At 35.9% G+C, this 16,604-nt stretch overlaps 1 protein-coding gene across 1 annotated transcript in view; it reads left to right on the top strand.

The window, feature by feature from the left end:
- The window catches only part of SUGCT (succinyl-CoA:glutarate-CoA transferase), a 320,381-nt gene that overhangs the window by 29,867 nt on the left and 273,910 nt on the right, over window positions 1–16,604 (top strand). The window contains exons 7-8 of the mRNA XM_030445377.1: window positions 9,324–9,415; window positions 16,009–16,152. Coding sequence (XP_030301237.1) covers window positions 9,324–9,415; window positions 16,009–16,152 — 236 coding nt within the window. The remainder of the gene's footprint in view (window positions 1–9,323; window positions 9,416–16,008; window positions 16,153–16,604) is intronic.

Below are 16,604 nucleotides of genomic sequence, written 5' to 3'. Positions count from 1 at the left end.
ATGTTGTACCAGGACTGCAAATAAAATTCGTGTTACAGTCCATGATTTTGGAAATAAGAAATAGGTGCACTGTCATTCTTTGAGCTGAGGAAGGGTTGAGTTATTTAAATGTTTTGAGCTCTTTATGTTTTGTGTGTAACAGCCAAAAAGAACAATAATCTTCCTCAACCCAATTAAATTATTGGGTTGAAAGGACAGCATGGGATTTAAAAATGCAATTTAATCTACATAACTTGATCTTTTGGGGAATTAAACTTCACAGATTTTTTTTTCTTTAGCTTTTTTAGGAAATGCTTGGAAAGTTTTTTTTTAAAAAAATCCATACTGATTTTTGAGTTAGTTTGACACTTCTTTCCAGCTTCAGCTACTAAATCTGAACACTACTTGAGGCACTATGCATTTGATCTTAGAGGGAGAATTCAGGGTCCTGGTACACATATCATGTGTGTGCACACAGGGGGAGGTGCAGCCTCCAGGTGTAGTTGAGTGCTCAGGCAGGGTCAGCTTCACTGGACATTGCTGTATAGATTTATCTGTAAATAAAACTGTATAGAGTCACAGCAAATGGAAGCCTTTTCAAGTAATGTCTACTTTAGAATGAGTATTTTCTGATTCAGATAAGAAGTAATTATATAATTAAGTAGTTGCTTTACATTTCTGTCAGAGGGTCAAGAACAATCATGTCCTTATCAGAGGCTAAACATCAGCTGAGACTTCTCTGAGGCTATCCTGACACTGTACTGCTTGGCCACAGCATTATAAATGTTAATAGAAAATACACTTTGTAGGTACTCTTAGTTTAACACATCTTTCAACTACAGAAATAGCAAGATGTATAGTATCCATTGAGCTGAAGTCTGTTATCTATTAAAGGCTGACCAATTCCCAGGATTAGCCAGGTGTTTCTCACAAACATTTGCTCCCTTATTTTAGTGGTAGGGTGGAGGTGTTCTTTAGAGGTGGGTGGAGTTGTTCTAGGAAAGTGAGGACGCACAAAGGTTAGTACAGACAGCTTCCCTCAGTATTTAGCTAGTTTTTAGCTAGTTTTGCAAGCTGGATGGATTCTGAGGGAATGTCACTGCTATGTTACTGGGAGTAATTGACTTCACTGTTTTAAAATTAGCTTTTGCAATATAAATATTTGGAGTCATAGGATCAGCTGGATCGTGTACCATGCAGGTACAAGGACTAAGTTGTTATTTTTAAGAGAGTGTAGGTAGGAATATTTGTATAAACCCAAAACAATGGTGGGGAATTTATGTGACTGTCTCCTTAGAAGTTGTGGGAAAAAAGTTTGAGTACTTAATTTGGGTGTAGTTTAAAATCTTTAGCTTTTAACTGAAATTTCATTTTCAGAAAATGGCCATCATGCCAGATTTGATTTTGAGATCATGTAGCAAAGTGGCTCCAGTTAGATTGGGAAACTGCTTTTGCCTTGAAATTCAGAGTGACAAGTTAAACTTTAGCTGACTTGTTTAACAAAAGAGAGTGATAGTAGCATCTCTTAGGTAATTACAGTTTAGGTTACACAAGGAAGAACTGCTTTGTTGTAACTTATATTTGGCATGTTGAAAAGCTAGAAAATACAACCCAGAAGTTTGCAGTCCTGATTAAAAGCCTGTTCAAAGCCCAACTTAGGTTGTTTGGAATGGTTTGTGGCTGTGTCCCAGAAGGGGGGTTGGTGTTTTCAGAGAAGCTGTGAGGCTAGGTACCCAGAGCACATAAAAATTAAATGGAGTTGAACAGCTATCAGAGGCTTTTGTTTGTTCCTTTCTAGTCTTTCAGTAGCTAAATTAGCTATTAGCTATTTCTAGGAGAAAGCTTTGTATTTGACTTAATAGTTTTATTTTATGTTTACCTTCCAATTTGTAACACCTGATTTTGTTTAAAATGCGGGGTTAGAATGTCTAAATTGGCACGTGTAAAAGCAATAAAGTAATTGATATATTGTACACAATCACAAACATCAGTTGGGAAATGAAGTGTATTTATCTGATTATTGGTCACATTTTATGCCAGCTGACTTAAGCTTTTGGTTTCTCTTAAAGTCCTTTCATCTCCCTTGACAGTTTGTTTTGACTTCACCTTTTTTTTGTATCTGTTCTGATCTCCTGTAAGCTTGTCTACCCAGGAAGTTGTACTTCCTTTCCTTCTGACCAACACATGGCAAGCATTTTGCAAAAGTCAGTACTCGTTTTGCTAATATATTTGGCAGATCTGACATTGCAAAGTTTCATATAATGCGTCTGTTAGATTTTGGCTTTTCTCATCACAGAGAATTGCCTGTGTTCTTCTGCTTGTTTCATTAATCTTTATTAAGTAAAGATGTAAGCTGTCTTTAATTGAATATTTTCTTCTGGCAAGAGGACAAGTCAAAAGGTGTTTCTCATTAATTTGTTATTCAGCAGGGATAGCCATCTATCTGGATTGAATTTGTGACAATGTTTGGTCCCTATTTGTAGAAAAGCCTATGTTGAACATATTTTTCAATGTTTTGCCCAGAATATCCTATACAGTCTGACTTAATAATGTCATTTGTCATGTGGGAATTGAGCTACAGGGAATTGGTTTGTGTTGACAGAATGTCTCCATGTTGGTTTTTCCTCTCCTTTTAGTACAATATGTTTTCTATTTGGTCTTACAAAGTTTTACCATACTATCAAATCGTGAAGAAGTGCAGGAATAATGGCCTTTGGTTTTCTGCAGCATGCGATGCAAATATTTTGGACAAAGGTCTTAATGAGAAATGCTGACCTTTTTTTATGTGACACAAAATCATATTCAGACTTTTCTGTGTCTAGGGGGCCAGAATTAACTTGAAATAGCAGCTTGAAAGCAAATTCTATTGAAGAAATGAGAGTCACTATTCCAGGGCTTGCATGAGCTCTTTTGTCTGCCTTCTAGTCCCTATGCTTTCTGTAATTCTTTTAAGATTTGCATATTTCTCTTGTTTTTTGTGGAAGGTGCAAACTGTTACCCACTATCCTTGGGGTGAAGTGTTAAATTTCATCAGATATAAAAAAAAAACAAACCAAAACCACAACAGCATGAGAAATTAAGAAGCATTTTTGTTAACCTTTAAAAAATGCCAAATGAATCTAAGGTAACCTACATAAAAATTTTGGTTTTAAGACAATTGTCCTTTCAGTGATGATATTGCAACACATTAGTTTCTGTTTATCCCAGATGCTTTCAGGCAGCTCCTAGCCCAAATGACTTGTTTGTATATAAGTTAGGAATCCTGTCATGGTATCATAAGTAACTCCTAAGCAAGCAAATGGGGTGTCCAAATGTGTGTTCAGTACACGTCTTGGAATAACACAGGATCTACAGACACATGGAACATTGTCTGGGACAAAGTTGTTTATTTGGTTTGCCTGCTTTCTTAAAATTTATGAAGAATGTCTGCCATAAATGTAGCTAAAAATCCCACTGTCATCTGGCAAAAATGAAATAAAGCTATGTTCTAGCTGACATGGTATTATAAAGCTAAACCTGGAAAGACACATTAGTCTGTTTTTCTAGCAGAGTTCTTTTTGGAAACAGTTTTCCTAGTATTTTTAAATTTAGTGTGACATTTTTGAGCATCTGGCATTTGGCAGCTTCACTAATAACACTTTTGTGGAGTCTAACAGCCTTTACTGTTATTACATTTTTCCTAATCTTCAGCCTGACCTTTCTCACTTCATAATATTTATTTCTGTCTCTCAGTACAGAATCATTTAGAATGGATTCCAAAGCAAAGTATGTCTCTCTTATGTGATAAATATATTGACCATTTCAAAGTGGATAAACTAGCAGTAGTTTGTTATGACATGCTATTTTTTCCCAAACTTTAGTCCCATGTGATGCCTGCAAATATTGTCATTTTTCCTGTGGTACGTTCCAAGTCTCAAATGCCATCACGTGGCACTTGTGAACTAAATAAAAGTTACTAGCTTCCCTGTGTGAGAGGTGACTTCTTTGTTTCAGACTAATTGGCTCCTTTTCATGAGAGCAGGAATGCCACACCAACCAACAGTCTCTATATACAGAGACTATATACCAACCAACTGAGAGGTTTATTTCACATTGGAGAGAGTCTTTATTTTACTAGGTCTCTCTAAATCAGGTAGAAAAATCTGGGATAAAGAAGCACTTTCAGTAATTTCCTTTGTTTGGAATTGTGATGTATTAATAATGGTGTGATTTAATTTGATAAAAGCAGTACACCCACTTGTAGTTTTAATTGGAATGAATAAATATTGCCAGTATTTATGGGAAATTTATTGGTTTCAATTCAGTATACCAAATGAATCATCAAAACATTACAATTAGTGCTCTGCATATAGTTGTTTCTTCTGAAATGAACCCTAGCATTTAAATGAGGATGTTAGTGGCATTATAACTTACTATTAATCTTGACATGATTATCTTTGTTTTGCTCAATTAGTATCTTTTAGGCATCTTGAGTCTTCTCCTGTTCCTCTGTATCAAGTATTTGGCTGTCAAATAACTGCAGGCTTTTTTAGAAGAGCTGTGAGCTGCATTATTTCATATTGGCTGTCTTATTTTATGAAGCTTTAGTTGTCATATTCTGCAAAATGTGAAAAATTATGAAATAGAGAAAGCAAGAGAGATATTTCTTTTTATTTCATATTAAGCATGTGTCATTTTAAATATTCATACGCTGGATGTTATGCTGCAGACTAACAAAGAGGCAGTGGAGGGCTTAGTTCAGAATTCTTACAAAATTTTAAGGTGCAAAATTATCTTTAGAAACTTGGAAAGTTCTGAAAAACAGAGGATGCTAAATATAGCCAGTAAGACCACTTCCTTAGCTGAGATAAGGATGAAGGAATGCTGTCTGAAATCATGAGGGACATGGGATTGCTGGTGGAAGGCTATGGCATTCACTTTGTCAGTGTCTGCCACAAAGGCCCCTGTTTGCTTTAAGCTGATAGAAAGTACCCAGGGCAAATTGCTCTTTCATATTTGTCTCATACCCTGTTCGTTTTTCTTGCTCACAAAAGGCAGAGACAGCAAAGGCACACACTCTCATGGAGAATATGATAGACTTGGCTGCATGTTTAGGACAAGAACGGCAAGATTTAGGTGTAAATTACTACGCTGAATAAGCAAATAGTCCTTTAGTGGGCAGCTGGAGTTTGTGTTGCTGGTGGTTTCGGATGCTTACTGTGCAGATTAAATAATGCATGGGCAACAATGATTTTTAGGGGGCACATGGAGATCTGACTGGGGTTATTGTGTCTAGGAGCTAGTTTGATTGTGAAACTGATGGACAGCTTGAAGTAGAGCGTAACAGCTCATACCGCAACAATTTTCACTCTCTACAACTCCCTGAAAGGAAGGTGTAGCCAGGTGGGTTTCGGTCTCTTTTCCCAGGCAGCTCTCAGCAAGACAAGAGGGCACGGTCTCAAGTTGTGCCAGGGGAGGTTTAGGTTGGATATTAGAAAGAATTTCTTTACAAAGAGGGTGATCAGACATTGGAATGGGCTGCCCAGGGAAGTAGTGGATTCTCTGTCCCTGGAGGTATTTAAATAGAGACTGATGTGGCACTCAGTGCCATGGTCTGGTAACCGCAGTGGTAGTGGATCAAGGGTTGGACTTGATGATCTCTGAGGCCCTTTCCAACCCGGCTGAGTCTATGATTCTATGAATTTTGAGGTCCAGGTATGTGAGGATGTGGCAGGTACCAGAGTAAATTGTGCCTTCCCAATGCAAGGTGTAGAATTCTGGGGAGTTGAATAGGGATTTAGGAGGGGTGAAACTTCATTTTGGTCTTTCCACATTCCATTTTACATGAATCTAAAGCTTTACATGAGAGTAGGCATCTATGCATCTCTTTGCTGAGATGAAATGATTTAGAAAAATCTCTCTTTCATTAATTTTTTACTGGTAGCGACTATTTAAATATTGCCTGTGGCCTGAGGAGGTGAAGTCCACTAGAGGGCAGTCCAGAGCAAGAGTTTAATCAGTGACCTTGCTTAATCTTCTGAGGCCATCACTGTAAAGTCTTTTCTTTAAGTGTTCAACAAGGATTATCTCTTTAGACTAAATTATTTTCCGTTGTACCTAAACTTACTAAACCACTAACTATGATACAGTAAACAGAAAACTGTATTTAGGCTTAAATGTGTGTAATTGCAAAGCTACACTTTTGCATGCTGAATTCAAGTGTCAGAGAATGTGCAGAGTATTTGGACAAACATGCAGTCTTCAGGTTACATCTTTATATCAGGTTGCATTTAATGTGTTTTAGATATTTGCACATATATGCACACACAAACATATATATACACACACACATATGTATATACACACATATGTGTCTATATTACAGTTATGGTGAGCTCTGTGTGCTAGGCTGAAAATTGTGAGAATGTAATTTCGTGCCCTCCTTTGAACTTTCTGTATTTGTGTTCAGTTATTTCTAAAATGCCTGCACTGAGTTACTCCACTAACCTCTGTAGTTTAGTGGACTAAAAATGTTCAGACTTTGTTTTTTGCCTGGGTAAAGAGATCTTGAGTTTTTAGAATTTGCTATTTATCACTTAACTATTACAGTGAGATGGCTACCATGCATTTTATATATCTGTAATTCCTTGGGCAAACCATTTCTAATGACAACAGATTTTGTCCACGCACTTGCTTTGTCAATTCAGAATTCAGATCTGAAGAAAAAAATAAATTTCAATCTATTGAGACCTATAAAAACCAATTAAGTACTCTTTAGACCTCTATTTTTAACAAGAAAGCCATTAAATAGTAACTTTTGTTTTGAAACCAGGTTGTTATAATGTGTGAAAAGGGCTTTGAAAATTATAGTTTTAAAATACTACTAAAAAAATGAGTGTCTTGTCACCTGTCAGCTTTCCTGTTTGAGGGATGGGTGTTTGTCCTCACCAGAAGAGCATTATAAAGCATTTTGGAGTTGTTCTGTCTACATACTAAATTATTATTTTTCAGATGTTTTCTGTTTATGAAAACATTTGTGTGAGCAGGCATGTTGAGATGTCTTTTCTTTGTGAATAACTGAGATTAGTACTTAATTTCTTACTTCAATACGTTTTTCACTATTCAATTAAAGTTACTTGGAGTATTATTTTTTTATTGAGCAAGATTTTGTTTTTTAATTGGCCCCACACATTTAAGTGGTTTTAATAATGCAGTTTATTCCAATGAAATAGTGGTATATGCCTATTAGAGCCCTTCAGAGCATTTTTTGGTGAATCCACCATGTTTTATTTGCCAGTCCTGTTAGTTAGAGAATGAAACCTCAGTTGTTTTCTGTAAACTAAGTATGTAAATATGAAAGGAAATGTCACCAGTTGCTCACTAGGGTCTGACGGTCAGCTATTGCCAAATAGACAAGTTTAAATAAAACTTGGAAAACTGGTAGGTTTTTTCCTTCTTTCTTGTGAGTACTCTGAGATACAGATTTGACCATAAGTATTGAATATTATATTCCTTAATGTTTGGGTTGAGGCTACACTGACAAAGACAGTGTGTTTACTGCAGTATCCTGATATTCCCTGTGACTCTGAGTCTAGAAGTTGAGTTCCCTCTGAGCTTTGTGGAATGTGGATCTGGTGTCTTCAGGAAAATATCAGGTAAATAGGTTTGTAGTAAAATGGGGAAATCCATATGGCCAGTAGGTGTTGTTTGATATGGTTCAGAAAACCTTATTTGGAGTAACAAAGTGCTTTAACTCCAGTTTGAAGTTCTTTTGAACTGTATGTTGGAAGTCACTTATGAATTTTGCATGTCACAACACTGGGTCCAAGTGGAGGAACTGAGAAAGATTACCCCAGTGAAAAAGGATTTTTAACTGTGTGCTGTAATCAACAAAGCCAATGTTTAGACTGTCACATCTACCAGAGACTGTCTGTATATAGAGAAGCTTATTCTTGAAGAATAATTAAAAGGAACTGAGGAGATTTAGGAAGCTTTATCTTGCTGTGCATGTTTTTTTGGGGGTTTTTTTTTTTTGTTTGTTTGTTTGTTTGTTTTTGTTGTTGTTGTTGTTGTTGTGTCCTCACAGCTGGAAGTAATAAAGAAACATTGCCTTAAAAGTGCCAGCCACAGTAGGAATCTTATCTATGACAAATATCTCTTAGCTGTTAGCTCCTGTAATTAGGGGATTTCTCCTAGGGGTACCTGAAAGGGAAAAGAAAGTATGAGAATAGCTTTTGAACTTGCTAACTCTTTGAGGGGGAGAGACTCTTAAATCTGATTCTTAAGGGCTGTGATGATCTCTGTTAGTTCTAAAAATAGAAATCAAATATGTTCCTTCTTTGCTGTTGTCTTCTTCGCTCTGTATTGAGGGTCACTGTCTTCATGAAAGAAAACCAGACTTAGCTCTTTGACCACACAAAGTCATTACACTCTACAGGCCCAGTACATTAACTGCCTCCAGTTTTAGCCTTAAATTATTAGGTTATACTGTGATTGGCAGGCAGTAATTCCTAGAAGTGGAACAGGATTGATATTTGGATTTGCAACCCCTTAGGTTGATCCAGCAAGACCTACTCCAGTGGAAACCTTTGTGGTTGTTGTAGGAAGAGCATGATGAGTTAAAGCAGAGAAAAGCATCAGAGCATCCCTCTGTTTCTCTTAATTCTAAGTTAATTCTGTAGCTGAAAAACCCTGCATTTATGTAGTTCCATAAATTCTTTTTGTGTGTTTTGCATTTCGTTTTTGCTAATTCTTGGAAAACAGATTGTGTACATTTGCTAAAGGGCCAGCCTTGCCCTCTGTTATAAACAATATTTTATTTTGAATGATAAACATTCAGTATCTGTTTAGATGTGGAACAAGTTAAGAGAAGCGCAGGGGGAACAACTCATCTGTCTAAACCATAGTGTCATGATTTTAATATCATTTGTGGTACTTAAGATATCTTTATGGTGGAGTGGAGATACATCACAAGCAGCATGGGCCCTGTTAAATAGCAGTTGGAAGCCTGTAGAGATACCACGGAGCCTCTTGAAATAAAATCTGAATCCCACTTCAGCTGACCTAGCAAATTAAAAAAGGAAATCTCTCCAAAGTGAATGTAACATAGCAGGGCCAGGAATCTGTGTAGAATTAAGATCAAACATATCATCAACCCGCACAGGATAAATCCAACTGCTTACACTTTCAAATGTGCAGAAATAAATTGAATACAATAGTATTCACTGGTTGAACAGTTCTGAACAACTTGTGAACAAAGGCTAGGGAGAAATACCATTTGGTTCCTTTTTGTACCAAAATAGTAATACGTGTTTATGTTGTACTTGTCCTTGATTGAATTACTAAGTGTTCTATTTCTCTTCTAGGTTATGGTCAGACTGGTCCAATGGTTCAAAGAGGTGGATATGACTCCATTGCAGCTGCAGTATCTGGTCTTATGCATATCACAGGGCATGAGGTATGATATTCAACTTATACATTTAACAGAATCTTTGTGCCATGTACTAAAACTTGGTGCTACGTGAAGCAGCTTGTCTTATGCTCGAGCATCTGTTCTGCATGCTGTCCTGAGTCCAACAAGAAGTCTTTTCTCTGGGAAACTAAGAAAATTATAGTGCTTATGTCCTTCACTCCAGGCTTGCAAAGCCAGTGCCCAAGAAACAGGAAATGTTAGAAAAGTGGTATTGTAAATCTCCAGTGAATGATTGGAGAATTTATGCCAATCTGTTAATGGCCACTTGTAGTCATTTCAAGATCTGTAGTTTACACATTTTTGACACCTACATGGTGGAACCATACATATGTGTGGGAAGTCTTACCCATGCTTTGGTACTCTGTCACTAAGAGGGAATTGTGAAACCACCCAGATAACTCTGTCACACTGTCTGGTCATCCTGCCTGAAAATAAGGAGAGAGATGCCATTTCATAGTTCTGGAAAAGCTTTATGTCCTGATAATCCCACTGATACCCAAGATCTTTTATAGGTGCAGTAGTGCAGGAAGCGTTACAGAGATAGTTTAGTATCTGGATTCCAGGGAAACATAGAATGTGTGTCTTCAAAAAATGCTGGTCATGAATGATCTGAATGATCATGCATGATCTGAATGTATGTGCCCATTGTAGGATTGATATTCTGCCAATAGACTTGTTTTCTGCTGGGAGCAGTGGCAAACATCAGAACTCTGTACTTGTGGAAATTATTGTCACCAGTTTTTTCTATTAAAAAAAAAAATAAAAATTCAAGCATTTTTTTTGACTGAAGAAGCTGAAATGTCTTATGTCTAGTGCCCTAAGACTGTCTGGCTGTTCATATTACATACTCATAGGATGTCCTGTCTCAGAACATGAGAAGGCATGGAGTGCAGTCCTTACAGGTGCTTATCTTCAAATCTGCAGTGCACATGTACAGTAAGTAGTGACTGATTACAGTAACAGTACTGTAAGTAATTTTTATATTCTGACCCTGTTGTCTGTAGAGTAAAGGTTAGGGCTTCCATTCTTCATGTCAGAATCTTCATGCACTCCTCAAAATATATTTATCGAAATTAAATGGGAGTATAAACTGTTAGAAAGGGACAAATATTGTTAGTATCACATAAAGGAAAGTATGTTGAAAAATCAAAAAAAACCAGGACTCTAAAGCTTTACTCTGTCATATGTGAATTGACAGGAAATACAAGTACTTACTGTGCTGAATAGTTGCATGAAGTTGTATTATGAGAGTAATAGTCCTTGGTGGCCATTATGAAGATGGATTTTATTTAAAAGTTGTGTTAAGATCCCACCTGAAATTCAGATGTTCACATCACCTCACCACAACTTGAGGCAATGTAATTATAGGAATCATTTAATCATTGTTAGTAACAGTTCTGTCAATTCACTGCAGGCTTTTGAGCAATTCCTTCAAACTCAGTCATTCTCTTGCATGATTAAAATAAATATGCTGAAATTTTCTTCTTATTTTTCTCTATTTCAAGTTTTCCTGTGCTATTTGGTCAGTTTCTCAAAACCATTTTTTGGTGTATAGGGGGACAGTTTTGTTTCAACAACTTATGTGGTCAGTAACTCCAAAGAAGCAACTTTCTTTTGTTGTTGCAGTGAAAATTGACTCAAGTGGATTTAAAATAATATTGTATACTTGTTTGAAACTTACTTTAAAATAACAATGTATAGTAAAATAGTAAATTTTTCCAGGTCCTACATTTATGTTCGTGTGACTGGATGGTGTTTAAAACTACACAAAACAAGCTCTTCTCTGGAAAAAGCAGAAAACTTTTTTTCACTCAACGTGTAGAAAAGTCCATAAGAAGAAAACAATAAAAAATTGTTTGTATTGCATTGGGATAGCTATACATAATCAGCATAATAACATCAATATAACAGTGCTCTGTGGAAACTTCCCTCCAATAAACAAACCATTCAATGTACTGTATGAATGTACTTATGTATATATGTACTGCTGAATGGTCTTAGAGGTATCCAGCTGATGCAGTAGATAAATTATAATTAATTCAAACAGCAGCAACAAAACATCTATAGATACCACAGAGATGCTTAATTTTGAGGTCTGTTAATGCATATGCACAGCTCCTCACAAAGCATTTTAATAAAAGGATACTAAAATTATATCCCATATCTGGCATTTTTAAATGCCTAGAACTAATAGCAGTATAGATTTAATTTTAGCTTAGAAAAATTTCATTTTGTGAATTGTAGTTTGTTCCAACCATCTGGCTACTGATTTAATGTTTCAGAAATCAATGTACTATTGCAGATCATGTAACTTTATTGGGTAGTTCGTTGTGCCTCCTGTCAGTAAAGTCAGTATTATGCCATGAAATCAATATATTACCAGCACAATTTGGGGCAAAACTTAAACCTTCATTAAATACGTTCCATATGTAACATTAATTTTCTTCAGTAATTTATATTTCATGTAACACTAAATACTTTTGAAGCAGTAAAGAGAGCACAGTGGAAGAGATGGAAGTTTCTGACCAAAATGAGTATGTTATCAAAATTATCTTTTTATTAAGGAGATGAAGTTAGTGTAATGCAAATTTGGAATGCGCCAAAGCTGCACAATAATACCCTGTTTGGCACAGAGCATAAAACTATAGAGAGGAAGACAATGTCACGTGCTTTACACGTCTGATTTTTAAGATCTGAGAGAAGATTCCTGCATGAAGAAATTCTAAATGGTTGCTTTTCTTTTTTTTTTGCTAGGAAATAGTTGTTACTGAAATGGCTTAATGCTGATTACTTTGGGATGCTTCTGAGCAAAGTGCTGACATCAAGCTATAGCTTCTGCAAAACTGCAAGTTACAGGCACAAACAACGGCACTTGTGTTAGTGTTGTTTTTGCTGATTGTACGAAACCTAACACATTCAATGTAGAGTAGAATGCTGCCTTGAAACAGGGTTTTCATATGCAGAAACCTGCATGGAGTTGAAGCCCTTACACATGTACTTGATTACATCTGTATTAGAAATGTGTGACATCTGTGAAATTTGAAATTCTAGTTCTGTTTATGAAAATTTACAAGCAATAGTAGGGAATCTGTTTTGTGTAAATCTGTACCACAAACCCATTTTGAATGAAAGTTGTTGCTTTAGACCACGTGAAGTTTTTCTTTGCATAAATTAAAACATCCTAAAAAGACAGAGTTTGCACTGACAACACTTTTATTGTCCTGAATGACATAAATTATAGATACTTCCTGGCTAAACACCATATTCAAGTTTCATATTTGGTGAACAGAAAGAAAGCTTTAACTTAATATATTCAGATATATCAGTACCAGATGAATATCCCTTTGATGACAATTTCTATGACTCATTAAGGCAATAACTTGAAATTAATTAAATAAAACAAATTTGGCTATAAATCCCCTTCCATCTCTAAGTGGATTACTGCACTCAATTTTCAGTATTCAGGGCATCTTTATGATGTGCATTTTTTCTTGCTGAAGAAATATTTTTGTTTTATTGAACATGAGAGAGTAAGATATGATTGGGACCCATAATACCAGAGGGGACTTCAGCTTAAAACCAAACTAACTGCAACAAGGGAGCACACATGGTATGTAATTAAGAGCTGCTGAAAAATATATCCATTGCTGGCTCATATTAGCTTCAGCAGCTATTTCCCATCTGTAATGACTACTGGACTTAGAATACTTTTATTGAACATGTAATTTCAGAGCAATTTCCATTTTTAATGGATCATTACTGATGTAAACTTGGGAAGAGAAATTATGTCAAAAAAAAAGAGTCAGGAAAGGAGGCTTGCAAAAAATGTTGTGGCTGTCTCAGGGCCAGAATATGTTGACAAATTGTACTTAACAAATTGTACTTAACAAATGTAAAAAATTAGGAATAAAAGCATAAACTGATGGTAAGGTTGAGCAATAGGAAAGTCTAGTGACTGAAGAAAAAGGGCTGCTCCACTGGAGTGAATCATCATCTTTTGAAATGCACCAAAGGGAACATCCTGGTGCTTTCCCTAATTAGGATTCAACCCAGCCCTTGGGTTGCTTAAAACACTTTCTACCTAATCAGGCTACATATTGACCTTGTAGCAGAATGGTTATATCCCTTTTGCCTGGAAAGGGTGGTGGTGTTTGTTACTTTTAAAACAATTTGCTTGGATAAAACCCACTGTATAGATCCTTACTTTGCTCTGGGACCTAATACAGCATGAGCTGGACAAAAGTATTGCTGTGCTGTGAGAAGCTCTGTCTAAAGGGAGGTATTTCTGTGTGTGTGTAGCTTGATCCTTCATAGGAAGCAGCTCCATATCCTTAGATCTGCAGGAAAAAGACGAAAACCTGAATAAATCCATTTCACAGCACTTACGGTTACGCATCTAGTCACAGAAAGGCTGTTTTATGGCACAGGTGGACATCAGAAGCTGATTAAATGCTGAAAACTGGCAGCTATTCATGGATCTTGGTAGAAAGAAGAGTAGAAATAGTGTGGACTGCTGCAGGATTATAGGCTGTACAATGTTAGGATGAAGTAAAGCCAATGTGTTAAAAATAAGACAGCAGTGTGGTGCTATTAGTTTGTATGAGTATTCTATAAGGGAAAATTATGAAAGCATTTTTAGAAATAAAGCTCAATTTTTTAATGAGTCAGAGGAAGTGTTTGCTTGAGAACATTAGGGTAGATTAGTACTTGATGAGAAAAGGGATGGAATAAGGGCTTGAGAAGACAGATTTATATGTAAATAATTTATAAGCAAATAATCCTTCAGGTGTCATTTATTCCATCAAGGGTGAAAGTAATGACCCACTGAAAACAGTAGGAAGTGTTTTCAAATTCAGAGTGTTGCCACTTATCTCTTTGCAAAATCTTAAGTCTTTTTTTTATTTATTTCTTCTCATCCTAGTGTCTTGGCTGTAATGAAGAAAGAATATTTTAACAAATGGAGAATTTGCAGCATATATTATGGGGCGAAATGATGTTTCTTTCTACTTGCATTTTTCAGTTATCTATAGGTAGTCACTGGGTAATCTTTACTGCAGTTTGAGTGACAGTAACTGGGATTTTAAAAAAAATTGTCCTATATTATAGACTTTATAATTTATTTAGTAAATTTTATGATAGGAATAAAATAGGAGTCTTTTCTATCTTACACAGAAAACATTGTACTCTACAGTCTTTTATCCAAGAATGAACCTATTCTTTGTATAGGTTCATTGTATATATTGATAATACAATATATTTTTTTCTTAAGATATTTTTAGCTTATATATGACTTACATAAATCCTCTTGTAGTGCAGAAGAAAAGCACACAGTGCAGATAAGTTGTAATTTTTTTACCATGACTCTTTTTAAATCAGTAAGCATAACTCTTGCAATCTTAATGTGTGCTTATACTTAGCAGTTTCACTATGATGAAGTAATTCTGTAAATTTTGCTGAATTTATGCTAGATTAGTTGAAAGGCATTTCTGAGAACTTTGGCAAAGAGTTATTGTTTTATTTATTTAGTTAGTTATTTATTATTATGACTTTAAGTTGGCTTATGATAGACTTATTTATGTGCTGAAAATCTGAAACAGTTCCACTAACTTTGTGCTGCTATTTTGTGGACTGTGGTTCAGGGCAAGGAATTGCTGTCAGAATCTGAGCATCCGACCTCAGACTTCAGAATAGCAAATGGGAGAACATCTTAGAAGAAGCACTTTTAAATGTTTATGGTACAAGCTTCCTTCACTGAAATTAGAGGTTTATTTTTCCATAGATTACATGGGATCTATATTGCATGCCAACCATAGAGGAAGTTCTGAGGCACATGAGGTTAATTGAGGGAGCTCTGAAATACATTATGTTAAATGAAGATTCTTCCCTTGATGCCAGTAAAAGGGATGACATATTGCAAAAGCATATTTGAACCAACAACTTCCCAGGGATCACAAAGATCATGAATTTGCATGTATTTACATGTGCAATCTGTACATATGTAAACAAAACAATTCTGGTTTTGTTTTCCTGCTAGAAGCATGGAGTGTGTATACTGGAAAATACAAAAACTGAGATATGGCTGGGGGAAGGCCAGAAGAGGAGGGAGACAGAGGGTGGGAAGAGCAAAGCAATATGATTCTGCCTTTCAAACAGACATGTAGCTGGGCCAGCATACTGTGGAAATCCTGTAGACTTTTGGCTTTTAGATAGGATTCAATTCACTTTTCTTTGGATTCTCTTGTGTCTAACAGTATTTATTTTCTTTTTGCACTGATGAGTTGAAGGATTGTGTTATTAGGGCAAAAAGTAGCATAATAAATCATTCACAATTTGCAGTCAAAAAATTTCAAAGTTACAGTATTATGAGACTACCTGTTCTTCAGTTGTCATTTTTCTCCCTCAGTTTGCTCAAAGACAGTATTTTTGCTTGCAGTTTGCAATGGGGAAACCTGTAAACACTTTTTCAGATGAGTGCTGCAGAATATACTGTAACAAAAAATGATGTTTTGCCTCTGTTCTTTTGTTTTGGTTTTTTTTGTCTTGTTTTCTTTTGGGGATGTTTTCTTTTTCTTCTTTAGGATGGTGAGCCAGTTAGACCAGGAGTAGCCATGACAGATCTTGCTACTGGGTTGTATACATATGGAGCAATTATGGCTGGTTTACTTCAGAGGTATAAGACAGGGAAAGGACTGCACATTGACTGCAATCTCTTGTCATCTCAGGTATGTACTTTAAATAAAATTGCTTTTAGTTGTGTGGATTTTTGAGCCTGAGAATACAATTTTGATGTATATTAATGCAAATTACTACAGCCGATGAGAACAACTATAATGGCAATACTGTCATTAGTGGCTATTTTGATCATGAAAGGTATCCCATGTACCATGAATTATGAGAACTTGAAATTGTCTTTGAACAATTAAGCCTCATTGGTGCAATGAATTATAATTCCCAACAAAAAGTACTGTTGGTCTGAGCAGTGTGTGGTTGGATGATACCTTGTCTTGCTGTCACATAGCTGCTGGTAGCAACTGGGTATATGCTGCACAGGAATTTTTATCTACATTTTAAAATGCAAAACAGTATCCAGTATGAATGAAACATACTACATTGTATTTTGCTTCACATTATACTTGCCAGTACATTTGAGGGGTGATAGAGCACCTATTGTGCA

This window comes from Calypte anna, chromosome 2 (genome assembly GCF_003957555.1).
Source record: "Calypte anna isolate BGI_N300 chromosome 2, bCalAnn1_v1.p, whole genome shotgun sequence".
NCBI classification, from domain to species: Eukaryota; Metazoa; Chordata; class Aves; order Apodiformes; family Trochilidae; genus Calypte; species Calypte anna.
The sequence above is the reverse complement of the archived record's forward strand: the minus strand, read 5'-3'. Positions and strand labels throughout refer to the sequence as shown.